This window comes from Eleutherodactylus coqui, chromosome 7 (genome assembly GCF_035609145.1).
Source record: "Eleutherodactylus coqui strain aEleCoq1 chromosome 7, aEleCoq1.hap1, whole genome shotgun sequence".
Classification (NCBI taxonomy): domain Eukaryota; kingdom Metazoa; phylum Chordata; class Amphibia; order Anura; family Eleutherodactylidae; genus Eleutherodactylus; species Eleutherodactylus coqui.
The window spans coordinates 175390068-175408687 of NC_089843.1; the positions used below are offsets into that span (position 1 = coordinate 175390068).

General features: G+C 42.9%; 1 protein-coding gene across 1 annotated transcript in view; it reads right to left on the reverse strand.

Annotated features, from left to right (window-relative positions):
- Positions 1-1209: 1209 nt before the first annotated feature.
- The window catches only part of GRID2 (glutamate ionotropic receptor delta type subunit 2), a 1221843-nt gene continuing 1204432 nt past the window's right edge, over positions 1210-18620 (reverse strand). The window contains exon 16 of the mRNA XM_066574896.1: positions 1210-1632. Coding sequence (XP_066430993.1) covers positions 1210-1632 — 423 coding nt within the window. The remainder of the gene's footprint in view (positions 1633-18620) is intronic.

The window sequence follows — 18620 nt, forward strand, 5'->3', positions numbered from 1 at the left end:
AAGAAAGAAGAAATGTTTCCTGATCCTCCACTATCTACATGACCACAGCAATGATGTGCCGTACTTTACTCAAGACTGTTGTGGGAGCAATAAAGTTTAAAAAAAATGAGTATATGCATGTCTGTTGTTTTCTTTGTTTGTTATTTTGTTGGAATTTTGTTTGCAAGTGTACCCTTTAGGAAAGAATAGGTGGTGTGACTCTCACATCAGTACTCCTCTATCTTGCTTTCTAACATTGAGAGGCCCTGTGTAGGTTTCCACTCCCTCTGATAGGTATGGGGTCAACCTGAACTGTGGCAACCTCTGCTTGTAGACCTCACAGCAGCTACAAAGGCTCTTTCTAAGCTATGCTATTTTCCTCTTGCTGATAATAAAATATTATTTTTCATGAAAAAATATGAAAAACATAACAATTAAAACATAAGAAATATAAAAATATTTAAAAATATGTACACCCATTGCATGAAACCAAAACTAAGGCAGCAATAGTATATATGTCAACAAATCTACGCATTTTTCCCAGTAAATGATGAAAATAATGTCAACGTTATCCAGACTTTTACCTTAGCCACAGTATATACACACACATATATTGTATGCATACACTGTCATATGTACATACGCTGAATCGGTACAGACCTTTTACCCATAAACTAAACTGTACATTAAAAAATGAGTTGACTACTTTACATATGCACTGCTACAGTGCAATCATATGCTTTAATGTATTCTTTACTGGCATAGAAATGGCTTTTTGTAGTCCTACAAAATTGCATTCTTTTTCTTGCGGCCTGAAGAGGGTTTGACTCTAAACTGCAGGGTTCGCCTATGGTCCACTTTTACAGGACACAACAGCAGCAGAGTATATAGGAAAATCAGCAAATAAGATGCAAAGAATTCTAATTATTGCAGATGTAACCTTTAAACTAAAGGGAGCTTCAAAAATACATTAACATGTTGTCCAGAAAGAACGAAGAAGAAATAAAGATGAGGCAGTAAAATGAATTTACAGGTTCTAAAATACATTTACAGACAAAGGATCGAGGAACAATAAAGCAAAGAATCAAAAATTGTTATTAATAATCTTGATATCAAAAGAATACATCCATGTTAGTCCCATCGTTTTACAGATGCTCCTGGTAAAGAGAGTCCAAGAAGAAGAAAAAGAAAACAAAAAGGAACAACAGTGAAGAAGAGACTTTCTAAAGCTCATATGGAGGTACCTCGGTCAGGGTCATTACCAAGATTGAGCCCTAGAGAAGGAGTTGGCTGGTATGGAATAGATGACATAGTTTTGATTGGACTCCGAAAAAATCCACCGTTGGGCGCCCTGTGCCTAAAAGGACCAGTTCGGTGCTCAGGCACATTGCCAAATGAAAATCCAGAAGCAGCTTTAGTAGACAAGTTACGACTAAGTGTCTGTATCTGCTCCGGTATAAACGTTGTAGTAGTTATATGAGTGTTTCTGAAATCGCTAATTTGCTCCAAAGTTTGTCGTGTTGGTAGTGTGTCAATGTCTAGTGGCGTCAGATCCACTGATGAGGAAGAAAACTGTTTATGAGGGCTTTCGTCATCAGTGCACAGGCTGTTTACACGTCGGTGGAGATGTTCCAGGTCAATTTCTTTGTCATCCTGGAGGAGAAAAAGAGGGAGATGCACAGTATTCAGTAGGAACCTTAAGTATCCTAGCCAGAGGTTATCTACTAAATTAAAAACTCACACATGAAATGGAAACGAAATCTATTATTTTAGACATAAAACTACAGAAAGTGACCTATGACAACATACATGGGGATGGAAAAGCCTTTAAAGAGTAGTTATGCCTGCTAATGTTCTAAAAAACACAACTTCCGAGACATAGTTCAACTTTGCAATTCCAACAGACAATGTATGTAGGTATACAGAAATCTACGCAAGACATTTTAACAGATATCAGATTGGGTGCACAACTAAATATTAACACCCCAACCTTCACTAAAATACAAACAAACAAATAAACACAAATTTTCGGATTGCTGCCTCCCTACATTCCCTATTTATTTTATATTATGACAACTTAGAAAGTACTGCATAATCTTTTGGATCTGTCATTGTATTGGCCCCTATGAAAGGAACAAAACATAACACACTGCATTTTTGGTTCTTGAAAATGGATCCTCACCTAATTGACAGAATTTTATGTTAAATTTGCATCCACTACTGGATCCTTCCCTTCAAAGGATATGTACAGAATTGCACATTGACAGATCGGAAAAAAAACAGCTATCATCTAGGCCCTGGGATCTCCAAAGACGATAAAAGTAAAGTCGGAACACTAAATACAGGTTATAAAGAATTAGAAAAACTTGGTTTATTTCTTCTAAAAATAGTGCCACTTCTGTGCGCAGGTTGTGCGTAGTACTGTAGCTTATCTTCATCTATTACATAGACACAACCTGTGGACATGTGGTGCTGTTTGTGGAAAAAGCAGTAATACTTATCTAATCCTGTGCAACCTCTTAAAGGCATAAAGTAGTAAAAGAAAAATACATGAGTGGGTCGAACCCCGCATGTGGGATTCCCACAGCGGAGTTCAACCCGGTGCCTGGCAGGTGACCCCAGCTTACAGCCCCACCGTCTTCTCCACTTTAGCGAATGTGCCGACCAGAGTGCTGGCTGGCACATGCAAAGTACAGAGGATGCCACACCATCGCTACGGCCTTAAAGGAAGCCGGCATGCACAAAATCGCAGCATGCTGTGATTTCTCCCCCACAAGCAGAAAATCGCAACTGATTTCCGCTCATGGGCAGCAAACCGCATTAACTCATAGCATGCTATAGGCTGGATTTGCTGCAGAATCCCGCTCTGGATTTCACAATACAAATCCACTCGTGTGCAGAAGGCCTTAATTAAGATGCACCAATGTTTACTTAAAGGGTATTTCCATCTATGTGCATCACTTTACAGTTTATATATAAATATAATCCATTTCAGCTGAAATAGCTCAGTTGGGAGAGCGTTAGACTGATCTAAAGGTCCCCGGTTCAATGCTGGATTTCGGTAGGTTATATTAAGCTTGTTCAAGCCCATCAGAATAAGTTAGGGCTATACAGATCAGGATTATTATTTATTACAGTATATAAAAGTTTAATCATGTCATAAAAACAATGAGACACATTGACTTAGACTGGCATTGATACTTAAAGGGATTGTCCCGTGATAGCAAGTGGGGTTAAACACTTCTGTATGGCCATATTAACGCACTTTGTAATATACATCGTGCATTAAATATTGTCCATACAGAAGTTATACACTTTCCCCCTCTGGTGCTGGCGTCCCCGTCTCCATGGCGCCGACCAAAGCTGCCTTCTCCCTGGATTAGACGTGCTTGCGCTGTCTTCCCTCTTCTGTCCGGCTCCGGCATGCTCGCGCCGCAGAGGTCTTCTGCGCATGCGCAGAGGACCTGTGCGGCGCGAGCACACCGGAGCGGCCCCTTCAGCGCAAACGCGTCTAATCCAGGGAGAAGGCAGCTTTAGTCGGCGCCATGGAGACGGGGATGCAGCATCGGAGTGGGTAAGTGTATAACTTCTGTATGGCCAATATTTAATGCACAATGTATATTACAAAGTGCATTAACCCCACTTGCTGGGACAACCCCTTTAAGTCTAAATGAACTATGAGCCGGTGTCAATGCAATAAATGTAATAACAGGCTCAAGACTAAATCCTACTTCAGCTAAGAGCTGATTACAGCTATAATGTACACCAGTTTTATAGTAAATCTGATGCCCGGCCATGTCACCTGATACTAGGCCTTGTCCACTTTTTGAAATAGTGGTAGGGTCTGGTGAAGAACTGCAAAAAGCTGGAATTTTGGTATGTGCACCAAAATTACAACTTTATACACCAGAAATCTGGTGTACAAGAATTAATACATATGTCCTATTGTTTTACTTTTTGCATTATAAAATGACCTATAACCTATTGTTAATCCCAAAAGTGCATTGCGCTGTTCTACTGGTTGTCACTTGAAGCAGACAACAAACTTAATGTTAGAAATAATTATAAATAACACATTCTTAACCATTTAGCAGAACTCCTAAAATGCACTGAGTAGTGTCACGGCTCACCAGCCGTGTAGGATCGGGACTGGGGTATGTCATGGAATCAGCCTCGGCCCACGTGATTCACATGTCAGCACCTGCTCAGTGTCATTTTGGCGCTGGGCACCAACATGATCACTTCTCTGCGGGTGTATGAGCTTATTAGTCCGCTGGGAAGCATGTATCCCGGCCGGCCAATCAGCACCTTCCTGTACACATTTATTCTGGCTCCTCCTCATGGAGGATGTTAGTTATACTTCTAGTCTGTTGGTGTTTCTGGTCATGTTGATATTTTTTGTATTCCCATATTTTGGTTTTGTTATTCATATTTTTGCTCACTGCATTAAGAAATCATGTGGATATCTGTTTCCTGAAGGACAGCAAATTACGTCCAATCTGGACGAGGTGTTTCAAATCTAGCTTGGACGTTACATGTAGTTCGTTTTCCTACATCTAATTACTGTACAGTGCCTGGCGCAAAGACTGTACTTCCTAGAATGAAACCACAAAGTAATTTTAGAAGAGCTCAGTCCTGAAGCCTGCAGAATTGTGCATTGGACAATGTTATAGGTCGTTACTCGGGATTATACAAAATATGCTTGATTTGTATTTGTAGAGTTACTTAGCTTTTTTGGTAGGAAAAGTAAAATAAAGTTAATATACAATTCATCCCACATCTGCTGGTCCAGTCATTATGAATACATATTAAGACATTTCTTCTAAAGGTAGATAATGCTTTCCTAGCTGTAATATTTTAAAAGGGGAAAGGTAGGCTAATAAAATATCTCATAGGGATATTTCTGGACGTTTATATCTATATATGATCTGCTAGTTCTTTCATTCTTCTACACTTATTAAACAGTTTTTTTATATCAACATATCTATATGCATAAATTATAATAGCATTACCTCCCCTTTGAAGCCTACTCCTCCACCCCCTCCCCAGAGAAAGGAGGAACGGAAAAAATGTATAAAACATAAAATTATTATTATTAACAAATAACACATTTTTCTCCTATATGATACTGTTCCCGATGGGCTCTAACTTAATCAAAAGATTCCATATGTTCCAGAAGCTTTTCATATTCCCTCTGAGGGCTCAGTCACATGAGCGATTTTTAGGCGCATGTATAGGCGCGATTTTAAATCGCATCTACATAGAACCAATGCTTTCCAATGAAAGCCGTCACATGTGTGATTTTTACATGCGCTTACAATTCGCACCTGCAAAAGCTAGAATATATGAGTGTCAATAGTAAATTGAACCTATACATGCGTGAAAAAAATTGCTCGTGTGACTGAGCCCTAAAAGGAATTTCCATTGATTTGCAGTATTTAAGCCAGCCAAAAATAGAAGCTATAATTAATTTATTACCTTCACTTCCTATCTGCTGGTACTTTGCTCATCACAACATATTCTACCGGTCACCCTTTCTCACCAGGTACTAGAATAAACTGGAACGCTAACCTAAAAGTAATTTTTCATAGAAATACAAGGTCAGTGAAGAGTTGGTATGTGTAGACATGCTTTTTAGGCCATACAGTGGGGAATATTTATAAAAAGTTTGGTTTATTTGTAGTACTGTCAGTAGCCCTCCTCTTGGCTCAGTTATTTATACCCAAAGCCATTTTTAGTTTCAGACACAAGAAGAAGCTATTACCTGACATTCATAAAGGCTCTCATATGCTAATTTCTTTGTCACCTGGCCAAGAAAAGAGCTTAGAAATTTGTGCATGTACTGTATTTTTTACTCAACACAGTTCACATCCCAGCATACCAAGAAAACTGCAGAAAATCATGTCAGCCTACTGAGTTTTGCAGTTTCATAACACTTAAAAAAAACACATATTGGAAATGCATAAACAGTTAAATATATTCAAGGCACATAAAAATGGATGTGAGCATTTTAAGGATGAACTGGGCTTTATTTATCAAATCTGTCTAACGGAATGGTTATATATTAGAAAAACGGAGCTCTGGCCATTATAAAGATATATTAAGAAATTAATCAGATTACAACTGTAAGCTTATGGAGAAAAAAAAATATTTAGAATTGGAAATCAACTTTAACCCTTAACCCTCCCCTTAAGTGGAGAACCCTATCAATATTTATAGCAAAGGGTTATTCAGTTGCAACTAACGTACCAACCATTGTCCGTTTCCCATTAATCTATCTTTTTTGTAATCAGAAACAATATTGTTTAAATGCTGTTTTCAGTCTGCTTGGAGTTATAATTATAGATGTGTTTGACAAGTTTACACATTGCAGTATGCTATCTCTATTTGGAATTCATGAAAATGGGAAATAAAAAAAATTGATGTTGCTGAAAATTAGCATTTGCCAATGATACATTATATAAAGAACACTATGAATGCCATTGTGTCTCCTTATGTGTAAAGTTCTGCTGTTAATTTCATATTTACAAACAGATGACAAATAGTTGAATAACTGTAAATGGATGATTTTGGCAAGGACGATCTGTGTGAAACAGAAGAATAACTTAGCTGAAGGATAGTTACTTATTATTTATAGACATGTTATGAGTGACAGATTTGCCGGCTCAATATAAATAGGACGTTATCATTTAGTCTAACATCAACACAAAAACAACCCATCTAATATGTTATTTTTTTTAACCATGAATATTCCTATTTTAATGAAGCTTAGCAATATGTTTTTCTTGAAAGAGAGAATGTAACAAGTTATGGCTACTGGATTATTGGAGATGGGTCATTGATCCAGGAAAAATTAAGCATTACGTTGTTCTCATTCAAATGATTGTGTCTTTGTAATGCGTGACAGGTTCTCCAACAAGACACCCACTTTATAACTATCCACTCTGGCCAAAAAATGGAGATCCTGGAAAACGACCTCCCTCTTTTAACTCCTTAATTGGGTATATGAAATGCTTTCTTAGACTGGATTAATCTTTTAGTACATTTTAAATGGAAAGATGCTTTAAAGGAATATTCTCACCAATAATGTTTCTCACCTATCTACAGCTCTGACATATTAGTATGTGCATGACCATTTTGGTCCATGAACTTACTGCATAAGTTTTCAGGGTTTTCTGGCTGGAATTTCATTTCCAATCACCCAGTGTTCTTTATGTAAACTAACACTACCGCTATCTACTGATAAGGATTACTTCTGGGACAGATACTGGACAAAACTACATTATTTCTTTAAATGGTCACTGCCGTTTAAGACAACATGTTAATATGACAGGCAAAGTGATAGCTAGCAAAAGTGCAAATCACTTATTTAATTAAAATTATGTTTTTATGCAGAAAAAATGCTCTAAAATGTTGTCCTCTGGGGGTCTCTTTTCCTTCTAATTTGGACTGTCCACTGCCTGTTACCAGGAGAAGTCCATCTCTAGTAACAAAGTTAACAAAATGGAACACAGGAAGTGGAGGAGCGGGATGACTCATACTTCCCATAGAGGTATACAGAGAGGGAAGCAGGAAGGAGAAGGGAGATTAGTAGAGATACTTACTAAGACATACTGCAGCAGCTAACTGGGAAGTGATTTAAAGCTACTGGTGTCATATATTCACTGATCAGTGCTTCTCTAAAGTCTTCGATGCTGATGTTATTTCTCTTTATGTAGTATAGAGAGTTATGGAGCAGAATCTACTGTATTCTCTATGTGCAGTGTATGGAGTCATCAAAGCAACTAGTTTCTGCCCATTAGCTCAGAGAAATTCATTCATTTCCAAACAGAAGATTAATTTTCTGGAGTTAAGGCCCATTTACATAGGACGAGTGTTCAGGACATTCCACTGCCATGATCATCAGGCAGCTGGGACACAGCTCTTCCCAACACAGAGACCCATGATAACCTGCATTACTGACCCCTTAGTGACCACCATAAAAAAGGCATATGGGTGGTGACTAAGCCCCAACGTTCAGGATTTTAAGCAGCCTAAATGATGAACCATAATCTGAACAATGATCATTCAGTGTAAATAGCAGCTGTTCACTAATGAACGGACGCTGTGTTTAGTGAATGGAGAGGGGCGAGGAGAGAAATCTCCTCCAGCCACCCCGCTGTGAGCCAAAGATACTCGCTCCTGTGCAACAGCATGGGAGCGAGTACATGCAGGGGACGAGTGTCGGGCATTGTTTGCCCAACAGTCGTCCCATGTAAATGGGGCTTACGTAGTTAAACATTGTAGCTATATTTGTTTTTTCTAGAGGGTAAATGTATTATGCTGAGAGATATATAGGGGGTTACATCATTACATTGTTACATTTAAAAGCACATATAGTTTGATTGTGTGTTCAATCTTCAGTGTTTCTTACAGGTAATTAATTAGTGATGGGATTACCTAATTACGGTGTGATAAATTGCTGTGTCCTTTCCAAACAGGAAAATTCAGTTTAAAGAGTTACTGCAGCTAGCTAAGCAAACAAAAACATGAGTATGGGAGCATTCGAGTGTGCATTCTGATCTAAAATGTGTTGTGTCTTAAGTGTATGACTTGAAATTAGGCAACTTTAGATTCACAGACTTTAGTAGGGAGTCACATATCTATTTTCTATTTATCTGTGTTTTTTTTAACTTGCATAAACTAACTTCATTTTTATCTGTACTAATTAGCATGTGCTCCATGATTGACTATGCCATCTAGTTTACATTTTGTGCCATGTATGCAGTTCCTGTACTGCGGTACGAGATGTGTGTATATTATACATTTGGAAACCCAGATCCTGGATCTCAATGAGCAACTTGAAACAATGAGATTCATTAACAACATGAAAAGGACTTTGCTGCTCAATCAGCAGACACTTGCTGAGACAAATATAGGGTGGATGATAGCACAGAAGTAAATGATGATCAAGAAGCTAGCTAGGTGACAGAAAGAGGCGATAAAAGAGCGTCAGGGAAACTAGTCCAGAAATGGCACACTCCAACAAGTCTACAAAGTTGGCAGATTAGAGAATGCCATTTCAGGGTTAATGCTGCTACAGCAGGACATGTCCTCTGACCATCAGTGGGAAGTTCTAGTAAGAAGGAGAATAGGAGTACAGTACAGACTAGACAGGTTTTGGTTGTGGGAGACTCAATTATTAGGGGAACAGGCAAGGCAATCTGTCACAAAGACAGGAATCATTAAACAGTGTGTTGTCTTTTTGATTCTTGAGTTCGACATGTTGCAGATCTAGTTGACAAATTACTGGGAGGGGCTCTGAGGACACCAAGGCCATGGAGCGCATTGCTACCAATGGCAATGTTAGAGGTAGGTAGAGGGTCTTAAAAAATTATTTCAGGGACCTAGGACGCAAGCTTAGGGCAAGGAAATCCAAAAAAAAAATTTTCTGAAATACTACCTGTGCTACATGCCACACCAGAAAGGCAGCAGAAGATTAGGAAGGTAAAAAAGTGGCTCAAGAGTGGTGCATGAAGAAGGGGTTTTGGTTCCCGGAGAAGTGGACCACTTTGCTGTTCACTTCCTTATCTACCATAAGTAGAGGCAGAATCTCAATGTGCTTGCAGAGAAGATGGCTAGAAGGTTGGAGTAGAGTTTAAACTAGTGCCTGGGGGGGGGGGGGGGGGGGGTGTAACAGAGAAAGAGGGGAAGACAGAATAGACAGTAATGAAAATTATAGTGGAATGGTGTTTAGGATTAGTACAGTTATAACTGGCAGAACAGTTTGTAGGGATACATCTAAAATAAGAATCACCAAAAACCTTTAAAGTGCATCATGACTGAGTTGATAAACTGAAAGGCATAATGTCTGAGGAAAAGTACAACGCAGTGTGAGTAACTGAGACATATTTGGATAAAAACTTACAGGGTTACCGTTTATTTAGAAGGGATTGTAAAAACCATAAAGGGATAAGGGTTTATCTTTATGTAAAGTAATGTTTAAATCCCTCACTATGGGATGATATATTAGATGGAAATGAATATGTGGAGGCTCTATAGGTAGAAATACATGAAGGAAAAAACAGTAATAAAATGCTCACAGGGGTTTGCTATTAGCCATCATATATAACAGAATCCATTGAAAATCTATTACTAGGGCAAATATGTGAAGCAGCGAATTATAAAGAGGTAATTATTATGGGGGACTTTAACTATCCCGATATAAACTGAAAAACTGAAGCTTGTGGCTCTCATAAAGGAAATAAGTATTTGTTAATAAGTGAAGATAATTATCCCTGCCCACTTGTGCAGGAACTAACTAAAGGAACGGCCTTTTGGACATTATATTAACCAACAGATCTGAAAGAATAACAGAGCTGCAGATCGAGGGGCACCTAGGAACTAGCAACCATAATATAATAAATTTCCACTTGTCTTTTAATAGGGTGTTTTGTCAGGAAGCCACTATAATACTCACCCTAAGGTTTGCAAAATATGATGAGCTTAGAGGTGCCTTTAACCTTATTGACTGGGACAATGTCATCAAAAATAAGAGTTTAGACAATAAATGTGACATATTTAAAAGCATTTTAAATACTCACTGTGAGCAGCTCATACCTTACAGGAATAAAAGGTTAGAAATAGGAGAAAACCAATGTGGCTAAATGCAAAAGGGGGCAATAAACAGCAAAGAGATAAACTGCTATTACTAAAGGGAGAAGGCAGTGAAAAAGCACTAAAAAGCTATGTGAAAAAAAAATATGTAAAAAGCAAATAAAAGTAGCAGAGGTAGAGACAGAGAGAATCATTGCCAAAGAGTAAAGCTAAGCAAAAATAAATATATAATTTTTTTAAATCTTCTATATTCACAAAGGAAAATGAAATGTCAGGTGAAATGCAGAGTGATAAAGTAAACTCTCTTTTCAATATTACTAGTCTAACCTAGGAAGAAGTATGGAGCCGCCTTAAAAAGAAATAAAATAGATAATTTGCTGGGGCTCAATGGCATATACCTCCGAGTTCTATGGGAATTAAGTAATGTGTTATATAAACTAGTGTCTGCTACATTTAAGGACTCTGTAGTGATGGGGTCTATTATACTAGATTGGCGCATAGCAAATGTGCTGTCAATATTCAAAAAGGGCAAAAAGTGACACTATAGGCCACTAAGTTTAACTTTGTGGGTAAAATGTTTAAAGAGCTTCAAAGAGATACTATCCTAGCATACCTCAATGAAAATTGCTGTATAACTCCACATGGGCATGGGTGTATGAGGGATCGCTCCTGTCAAACCAATCTAATCAGCCTTTGTGAAGAGGTCAGTTCAGACTGGACCAGGTAGAGTCATTAGATGTCATATAGCTTAATTTTTCCTAAGCATTTGATACTATGCTACATAAGAGGTTGGTATATAAAATAAGAATTCTTGGTCTGGGGGAAAATGTGTGTAAGTGGGGAAATAACTGTCTAAGAAAGCAGAAAGCAGAGGGTGGTTATTAACGGTACATACTCTGATCAGGTCATCATTTCCAGGGGAGTACAACAGAGGTCAGTATTGGGTTTTATTCTTTTTTTAAATATTTATTAACAGCCTCGTAGAAGAATTCTACAGTGAAATATCAATATTTGCAGATGATACAAAACTATGTACAGTAATTAACACAAGATAGTACAGTAAATGGTTGCAAAAGGACCTGGATAAGCTGGAAGCTTGGGCAGAAAATTGGCAAAAGATGTTTAACATTGATAAATATTTAGGCACATACATGGGCAGAGAAAATATATGTCCCTTCTACATACTAAATGGGAAACCACTGGGAAACACTGACATGGAAAAGGAATTGGGGATTTTAGTTAATTGTTAACTTAACTGGAGCAACCAGTGTCAGGCAGATGCTGCCAAAGCAAATAGGATCATGGGGTTCATCAAAAGAGGTCCAGGGGCACATGATGAGAAAATTGTTTTTCCTCTTTACAAGTCACTGGTCAGACCACACATGGAATATTGTATACAGTTTTGGGCACTCAAGAAGGACATATCATAGCTTGAGTAGGTTTAAGGGCAAGCAACTAAATTAACAAATGGGATACATGGACTACAATACCCAGAGAGGTTGTCAATATTGGGCTTATTTAGTTTATTCAAAAGATAGCTGAGGGGCAATATAATAATTATGTATAAATATATCAGGGGACAATACAGAGATCTCTCCTATCACCTGTTTATACCCAGGACTTTGACTGCAAAAAGGGGCACCTTCTATGTCTAGAGACTCTAGAGGAAAGAAGCTTTCAACACCAACATAGAAGGTGGCTCTTTATTATAACAGCAGTGAGACTGTGGAATGGAGTGGTGATGGTGAGCTTGCTAAAAGACTTCAAGAAGGGCCTGGATGCCTTTCTTAAGCTATAGCTACTTGTTATATAGCTCTTGTTATAGCGACAAGATTACTTCTGAAGGATTGTTGATCCAGGCATTTATTGGGATTGTGAGAGTTGAAATCAGGTAAGATTTTTTTTTCTGTCAAAGGAGCTAAACTGGCTTCTACCTCTTGAGGATTTTTGTATTCCTCTCGATCATTATTGCAGGATAATATGTGGAACTTTATGGCCAGATGATTTTTTTCAGTTTTAAATACTATATAACTAAGAGATGGAGCCTGGAGAGGGGAAAACTGGTGATGAATGCAAGATACGAGTCATATAATGACCAGAAATACTGTTTATTCCTCATGTAAACACACAACAGTTTATTCAGAAAAATCCTAAAAAGTCTTCTGATCTAAAAGGGCAGGAATGCTTTAAGGAAGTAATTTCTAGTGTGTTCATTACTGATCTTTGGCAGAGTAACAAAAGCTTTTTTTAATTTCACTGCTGTGTGATGATTCGCTACTAGAGATGAGCGAACGTGTTCTTCCGAGCTTGATATTCGTGCGAATATTAGGGTGTTCGGGATGTTTGTTATTCGTAACGAACACCATGCGGTGTTCTGGTTATTTTCACTTCCTTCCCTGAGACGTTAGCGCGCTTTTCTGGCCAATTGAAAGACAGGGAAGGCATTACAACTTCCCCCTGTGACGTTCAAGCCCTATACCACCCCCCTGCTGTGAGTGGCTGGGAAGATCAGGTGTCACCCGAACATAAAAGTCGGCCCCTCCCGCGGTTCGCCTCAGATGCGGTGTGAGTTAGATGAGGGACAGTGCTGTTTGTACCGGAGCTGCTGTACGGAAAGAATTGGTAGTTAGTGTAGGCTTCAAGACCCCCCAAAGGTCCTTATTAGGGCCACTGATAGCTGTGTGTTGGCTGCTGTTAGCAGTGGCAATTTTTTTTTTCTCAAAATCGCCTCTGCAGACCGTTGCACCTGGCATTAGGGACAGAAGTGCTGCATAGGCAGGGAGAGTGTTAGGAGTGAGTGTAGCCTTCAAGAACCTCAACGGTCCTTTCTAGGGCCATATTTATCCGTGTGCAGTACTGTCCAGGCTGCTGTTAGCTGTGCTGCATTTTTTTTTGCTTCTCAAAATCGCCTCTGCAGACCATTGCACCCTCCATTGATACTGCAGGGAAAGAATTGTATAGGCAGGGCGACAACACAGTTATTATTCATTGAATATACGCAGTGCTGCCTTTTGGTGCCAAAAAACTGAAAACAAATCTATTTGTCCAGCCTCTGTCCGTCCTAAGGGCTGTGGACACGTGTGAGCTGCGTGAACAACATTGCTAAATCAGACGCACCCAGCTACGCTTTACTGCTGGCTTCGCCATTTGCTTTCCTTAATTGGGAAAAAAATACCTGCTCTCCAAGAGTTATAATAACTCTGCTACCCTCACGTTCTGTGACACATAAGCAGGGACACAGCACAGTTATTAAACTTCTCATGTTCATTGAATATACGCAGTGCTGCCTTTTGGTGGAAAAAAACTGAAAACAAATCTATTTGTCCAGCCTCTGTCCGTCCTAAGGGCGGTGGAGACGTGTGAGCTGCGTGAACAACATTGCTAAATCAGACGCACCCAGCTACGCTTTACTGCTGGCTTCGCCATTTGCTTTCCTTAATTGGGAAAAAAATACCTGCTCTCCAAGAGTTATAATAACTCTGCTACCCTCACGTTCTGTGACACATAAGCAGGGACACAGCACAGTTATTAAACTTCTCATGTTCATTGAATATACGCAGTGCCGCCTTTTGGTGGAAAAAAACTGAAAACAAATCTATTTGTCCAGCCTCTGTCCGTCCTAAGGGCGGTGGACACGTGTGAGCTGCGTGAACAACATTGCTAAATCAGACGCACCCAGCTACGCTTTACTGCTGGCGTCGCCATTTGCTTTCCTTAATTGGGAAAAAAATACCTGCTCTCCAAGAGTTATAATAACTCTGCTACCCTCACGTTCTGTGACACATAAGCAGGGACACAGCACAGTTATTAAACTTCTCATGTTCATTGAATATACGCAGTGCTGCCTTTTGGTGGAAAAAAACTGAAAACAAATCTATTTGTCCAGCCTCTGTCCGTCCTAAGGGCGGTGGACACGTGTGAGCTGCGTGAACAACATTGCTAAATCAGACGCACCCAGCTACGCTTTACTGCTGGCGTCGCCATTTGCTTTCCTTAATTGGGAAAAAAATACCTGCTCTCCAAGAGTTATAATAACTCTGCTACCCTCACGTTCTGTGACACATAAGCAGGGACACAGCACAGTTATTAAACTTCTCATGTTCATTGAATATACGCAGTGCTGCCTTTTGGTGGAAAAAAAATGAAAACAAATCTATTTGTCCAGCCTCTGTCCGTCCTAAGGGCGGTGGACACGTGTGAGCTGCGTGAACAACATTGCTAAATCAGACGCACCCAGCTACGCTTTACTGCTGGCGTCGCCATTTGCTTTCCTTAATTGGGAAAAAAATACCTGCTCTCCAAGAGTTATAATAACTCTGCTACCTTCACGTTCTGTGACACATTAGCAGGGACACAGCACAGTTATTAAACTTAGATAATTCATTCACTAGAGGCAGTGGGGCCTTTCGTTTTCCAAAAAGGGCAAAAATTATATTTGTCCTGCAGTCTTGCGCCAATTTATTTCCTGCCTGTGAAATCAAATCACTGGTAATACAGCATGCTGAGGGGTAGGGGTAGGCCTAGAGGACGTGGACGCGGCCGAGGACGCGGAGGGCTAAGTCAGGGTGTGGGCACAGCCCAAGCTCCTGATCCCGGTGTGTCGCAGCCGACTGCTGCGCGATTAGGAGAGAGGCACGTTTCTGGCGTCCCCACATTCATCGCCCAATTAATGGGTCCACGCGGGAGACGGTTATTAGAAAATGAGCAGTGTGAGCAGGTCCTGCCCTGGATGGCAGAAAGTGCTTCGAGCAACCTATCGTCTACCCGCAGTTCTGCGCCGTCCACTGCTGCCAATCCGAATCCTCTGTCTGCTGCTCCTCCTTCCTCCCAGCCTCCTCACTCCACTACAATAACACCTGCTCAGGAGCGGGAACACTCCCAGGAACTGTTCTCGGGCCCCTGCTTAGATTGGGCAGCAGCGGTTCCTCTCCCACCAGAGGAGTTTATCGTCACTGATGCCCAACCATTCGAAAGTTCCCGGGGTCCGGGGGAAGAGGCTGGGGACTTCCGCCAACTGTCTCAACAACTTTCTGTGGGTGAGGAGGACGATGACGATCAGACACAGTTGTCTTGCAGTGAGGTAGTAGTAAGGGCAGTAAGTCCGAGGGAGCAGCGCACAGAGGATTCGGAGGAAGAGCAGCAGGACGATGAGGTGACTGACCCCACCTGGTGTGCAACGCTTACTCAGGAGGACAGGTTTTCAGAGGGGGAGTCAAGGGCATCAGCAGGGCAGGTTGCAAGAGGCAGTGCGGTGGCCAGGGGTAGAGGCAGGGCCAGACCGAATAATCCACCAAGTGTTTCCCAAAGCGCCCCCTCGCGCCATGCCACCCTGCAGAGGCCGAGGTGCTCTAAGGTCTGGCAGTTTTTCACAGAGACGCCTGACGACCGACGAACAGTGGTGTGCAACCTTTGTCGCGCAAAGCTCAGCCGGGGAGCCAACACCAACAGCCTCACCACCACCACCATGCGCAGACATATGATGGCCAAGCACCCCGCAAGGTGGGACGAAGGCCGTTCAGCGCCTCCGGTTTGCACCCCTGCCTCTCCCCCTGTGCCCCAACCTGCCACTGAGATGCAACCCCCCTCTCAGGACACAGGCACTACCGTCTCCTGGCCTGCACCCACACCCTCACCTCCGCTGTCCTCGGCCCCATCCAGCAGTGGAGTTCTGCGCACCGTCCAGCCGTCGCTTGCGCAACTGTTGGAGCGCAAGCGCAAGTACGCCGCCACGCACCCGCACGCTCAAACGTTAACCGTCGCATAGCAAAATTCATCAGCCTTGAGATGCTGCCGTATAGGGTTGTGGAAACGGAGTCCTTCAAAAGTATCATGGAGGCGGCGGCCCCGCGCTACTCAGTTCCCAGTCGCCACTACTTTTCCCGATGTGCCGTCCCAGCCCTGCACGACCACGTCTCCCGCAACATTGTGCGCGCCCTCACCAACGCGGTTACTGCCACGGTCCACTTAACTACGGACACGTGGACAAGCACAGGCGGGCAGGGCCACTACATCTCCCTGACGGCACATTGGGTGAATTTAGTGGAGGCTGGGACAGAGTCAGAGCCTGGGACCGCTCACGTCCTACCCACCCCCAGAATTGCGGGCCCCAGCTCGGTGCTGGTATCTGCGGAGGTGTATGCTTCCTCCACTAAAGCACCCTCCTCCTCCTCCTCCTCCTCTGTCTCGCAATCAAGATGTGTTAGCAGCAGCATGTCGCCAGCAGTCGGTGTCGCGCGGTGTGGAAGCACAGCGGTGGGCAAGCGTCAGCAAGCCGTGCTGAAACTACTCAGCTTAGGCGATAAGAGGCACACGGCCCACGAACTGCTGCAGGGTCTGACACAGCAGACCGACCGCTGGCTTGCGCCGCTGAGCCTCCAACCGGGCATGGTCGTGTGTGACAACGGGCGTAACCTGGTGGCGGCTCTGCAGCTCGGCAGCCTCACGCACGTGCCATGCCTGGCCCACGTCTTTAATTTGGTGGTTCAGCGGTTTCTGAAAAGCTACCCACGCTTGTCAGACCTGCCCGTAAAGGCGCGCCGGCTCTGCGCACATTTCCGCAAGTCCCACACGGACGCTGCCACCCTGCGCACCCTGCAACATCACTTTAAGCTGCCAGTGCACCGACTGCTGTGCGACGTGCCCACACGGTGGAACTCTACGCTCCACATGTTGGCCAGGCTCTATGAACAACGTAGAGCTATAGTCGAATACCAACTCCAACATGGGCGGCGCAGTGGGAGTCAGCCTCCTCAATTCCTTTCAGAAGAGTGGGCCTGGTTGGCAGACATCTGCCATGTCCTTGGTAATTTTGAGGAGTCTACCCAGGTGGTGAGCGGCGATGCTACAATCATTAGCGTCACCATTCCTCTGCTATGCATCTTGAGAAATTCCCTGCAAACCATAAAGGCAGCTGCTTTGCGCTCGGAAACGGGGGCGGGGGAAGACAGTATGCCGCTGGATAGTCAGGGCACCCTCCTGTCTATTTCTCAGCGCGTACAGGAGGAGGAGGAGGAGCATGAGGAGGATGAGGAGGAGGGGGAAGAGACAGCTTGGGCCGCTGCTGACGGTACACCGGCTGATTGCCTGTCATCCTTTCAGCGTGTATGGCCTGAGGAGGAGGAGGAGGAGGATCCTGAAAGTGATCTTCCTAGTGACGACAGCCATGTGTTGCGTACAGGTACCCTGGCACACATGGCTGACTTCATGTTAGGATGCCTTTCTCGTGACCCTCGCGTTGCACGCATTCTGGCCACGACGGATTACTGGGTGTACACACTGCTCGATCCACGGTATAAGGAGAACCTGCCCACTCTGATTCCCGAAGAGGAAAGGGGTTCGAGAGTGTTGCTATACCACAGGACCCTTGCGGACAAGCTGATGGTAAAATTCCCAGCCGACAGCGCTAGTGGCAGAAGGCGCAGTACCGAGGGCAAGGTAGCAGGGGATGTGCGTAGATCGAGCAGCATGTACATCCCAGGCAGTGCAACAGTCTTTAAGGGCCTGGCCAGCTTTATGGCTCCCCACCAAGACTGTGTCACCGCTGCCCAGTCAAGGCTGAGTCGGCGGGAGCACTGTAAAAGGATGGTGAGGGAGTACGTAGCGGATCGCACGACCATCCTTGGTGACGCCTCTGCCCCCTACAACTACTGGGTGTCGAAGCTGGACACGTGGCCTGAACTAGCGCTGTATGCCCTGGAGGTGCTTGCTTGTCCTGCGGCTAGCGTCTTGTCGGAGAGGGTGTTTAGTGCGGCTGGGGGAATCATCACAGATAAGCGTAGCCGCTTGTCAACCGACAGTGCCGACAGGCTAACACTCATTAAGATGAACAAAGGCTGGATTTCCCCAGACTTCTGTTCTCCACCAGCGGACAGCAGCGATACGTAAGCAATACGTAGGCTGCACCCGCGGATGGAAGCTACGTTCTCTCTCACCATCCAAAACGGGGACATTTCTGTTTCATCAATCTGTGTCTAATATTCCTCCTCCTCCTCCTCCTGCTCCTCCTCCTGAAACCTCACGTAATCACGCTGAACGGGCAATTTTTC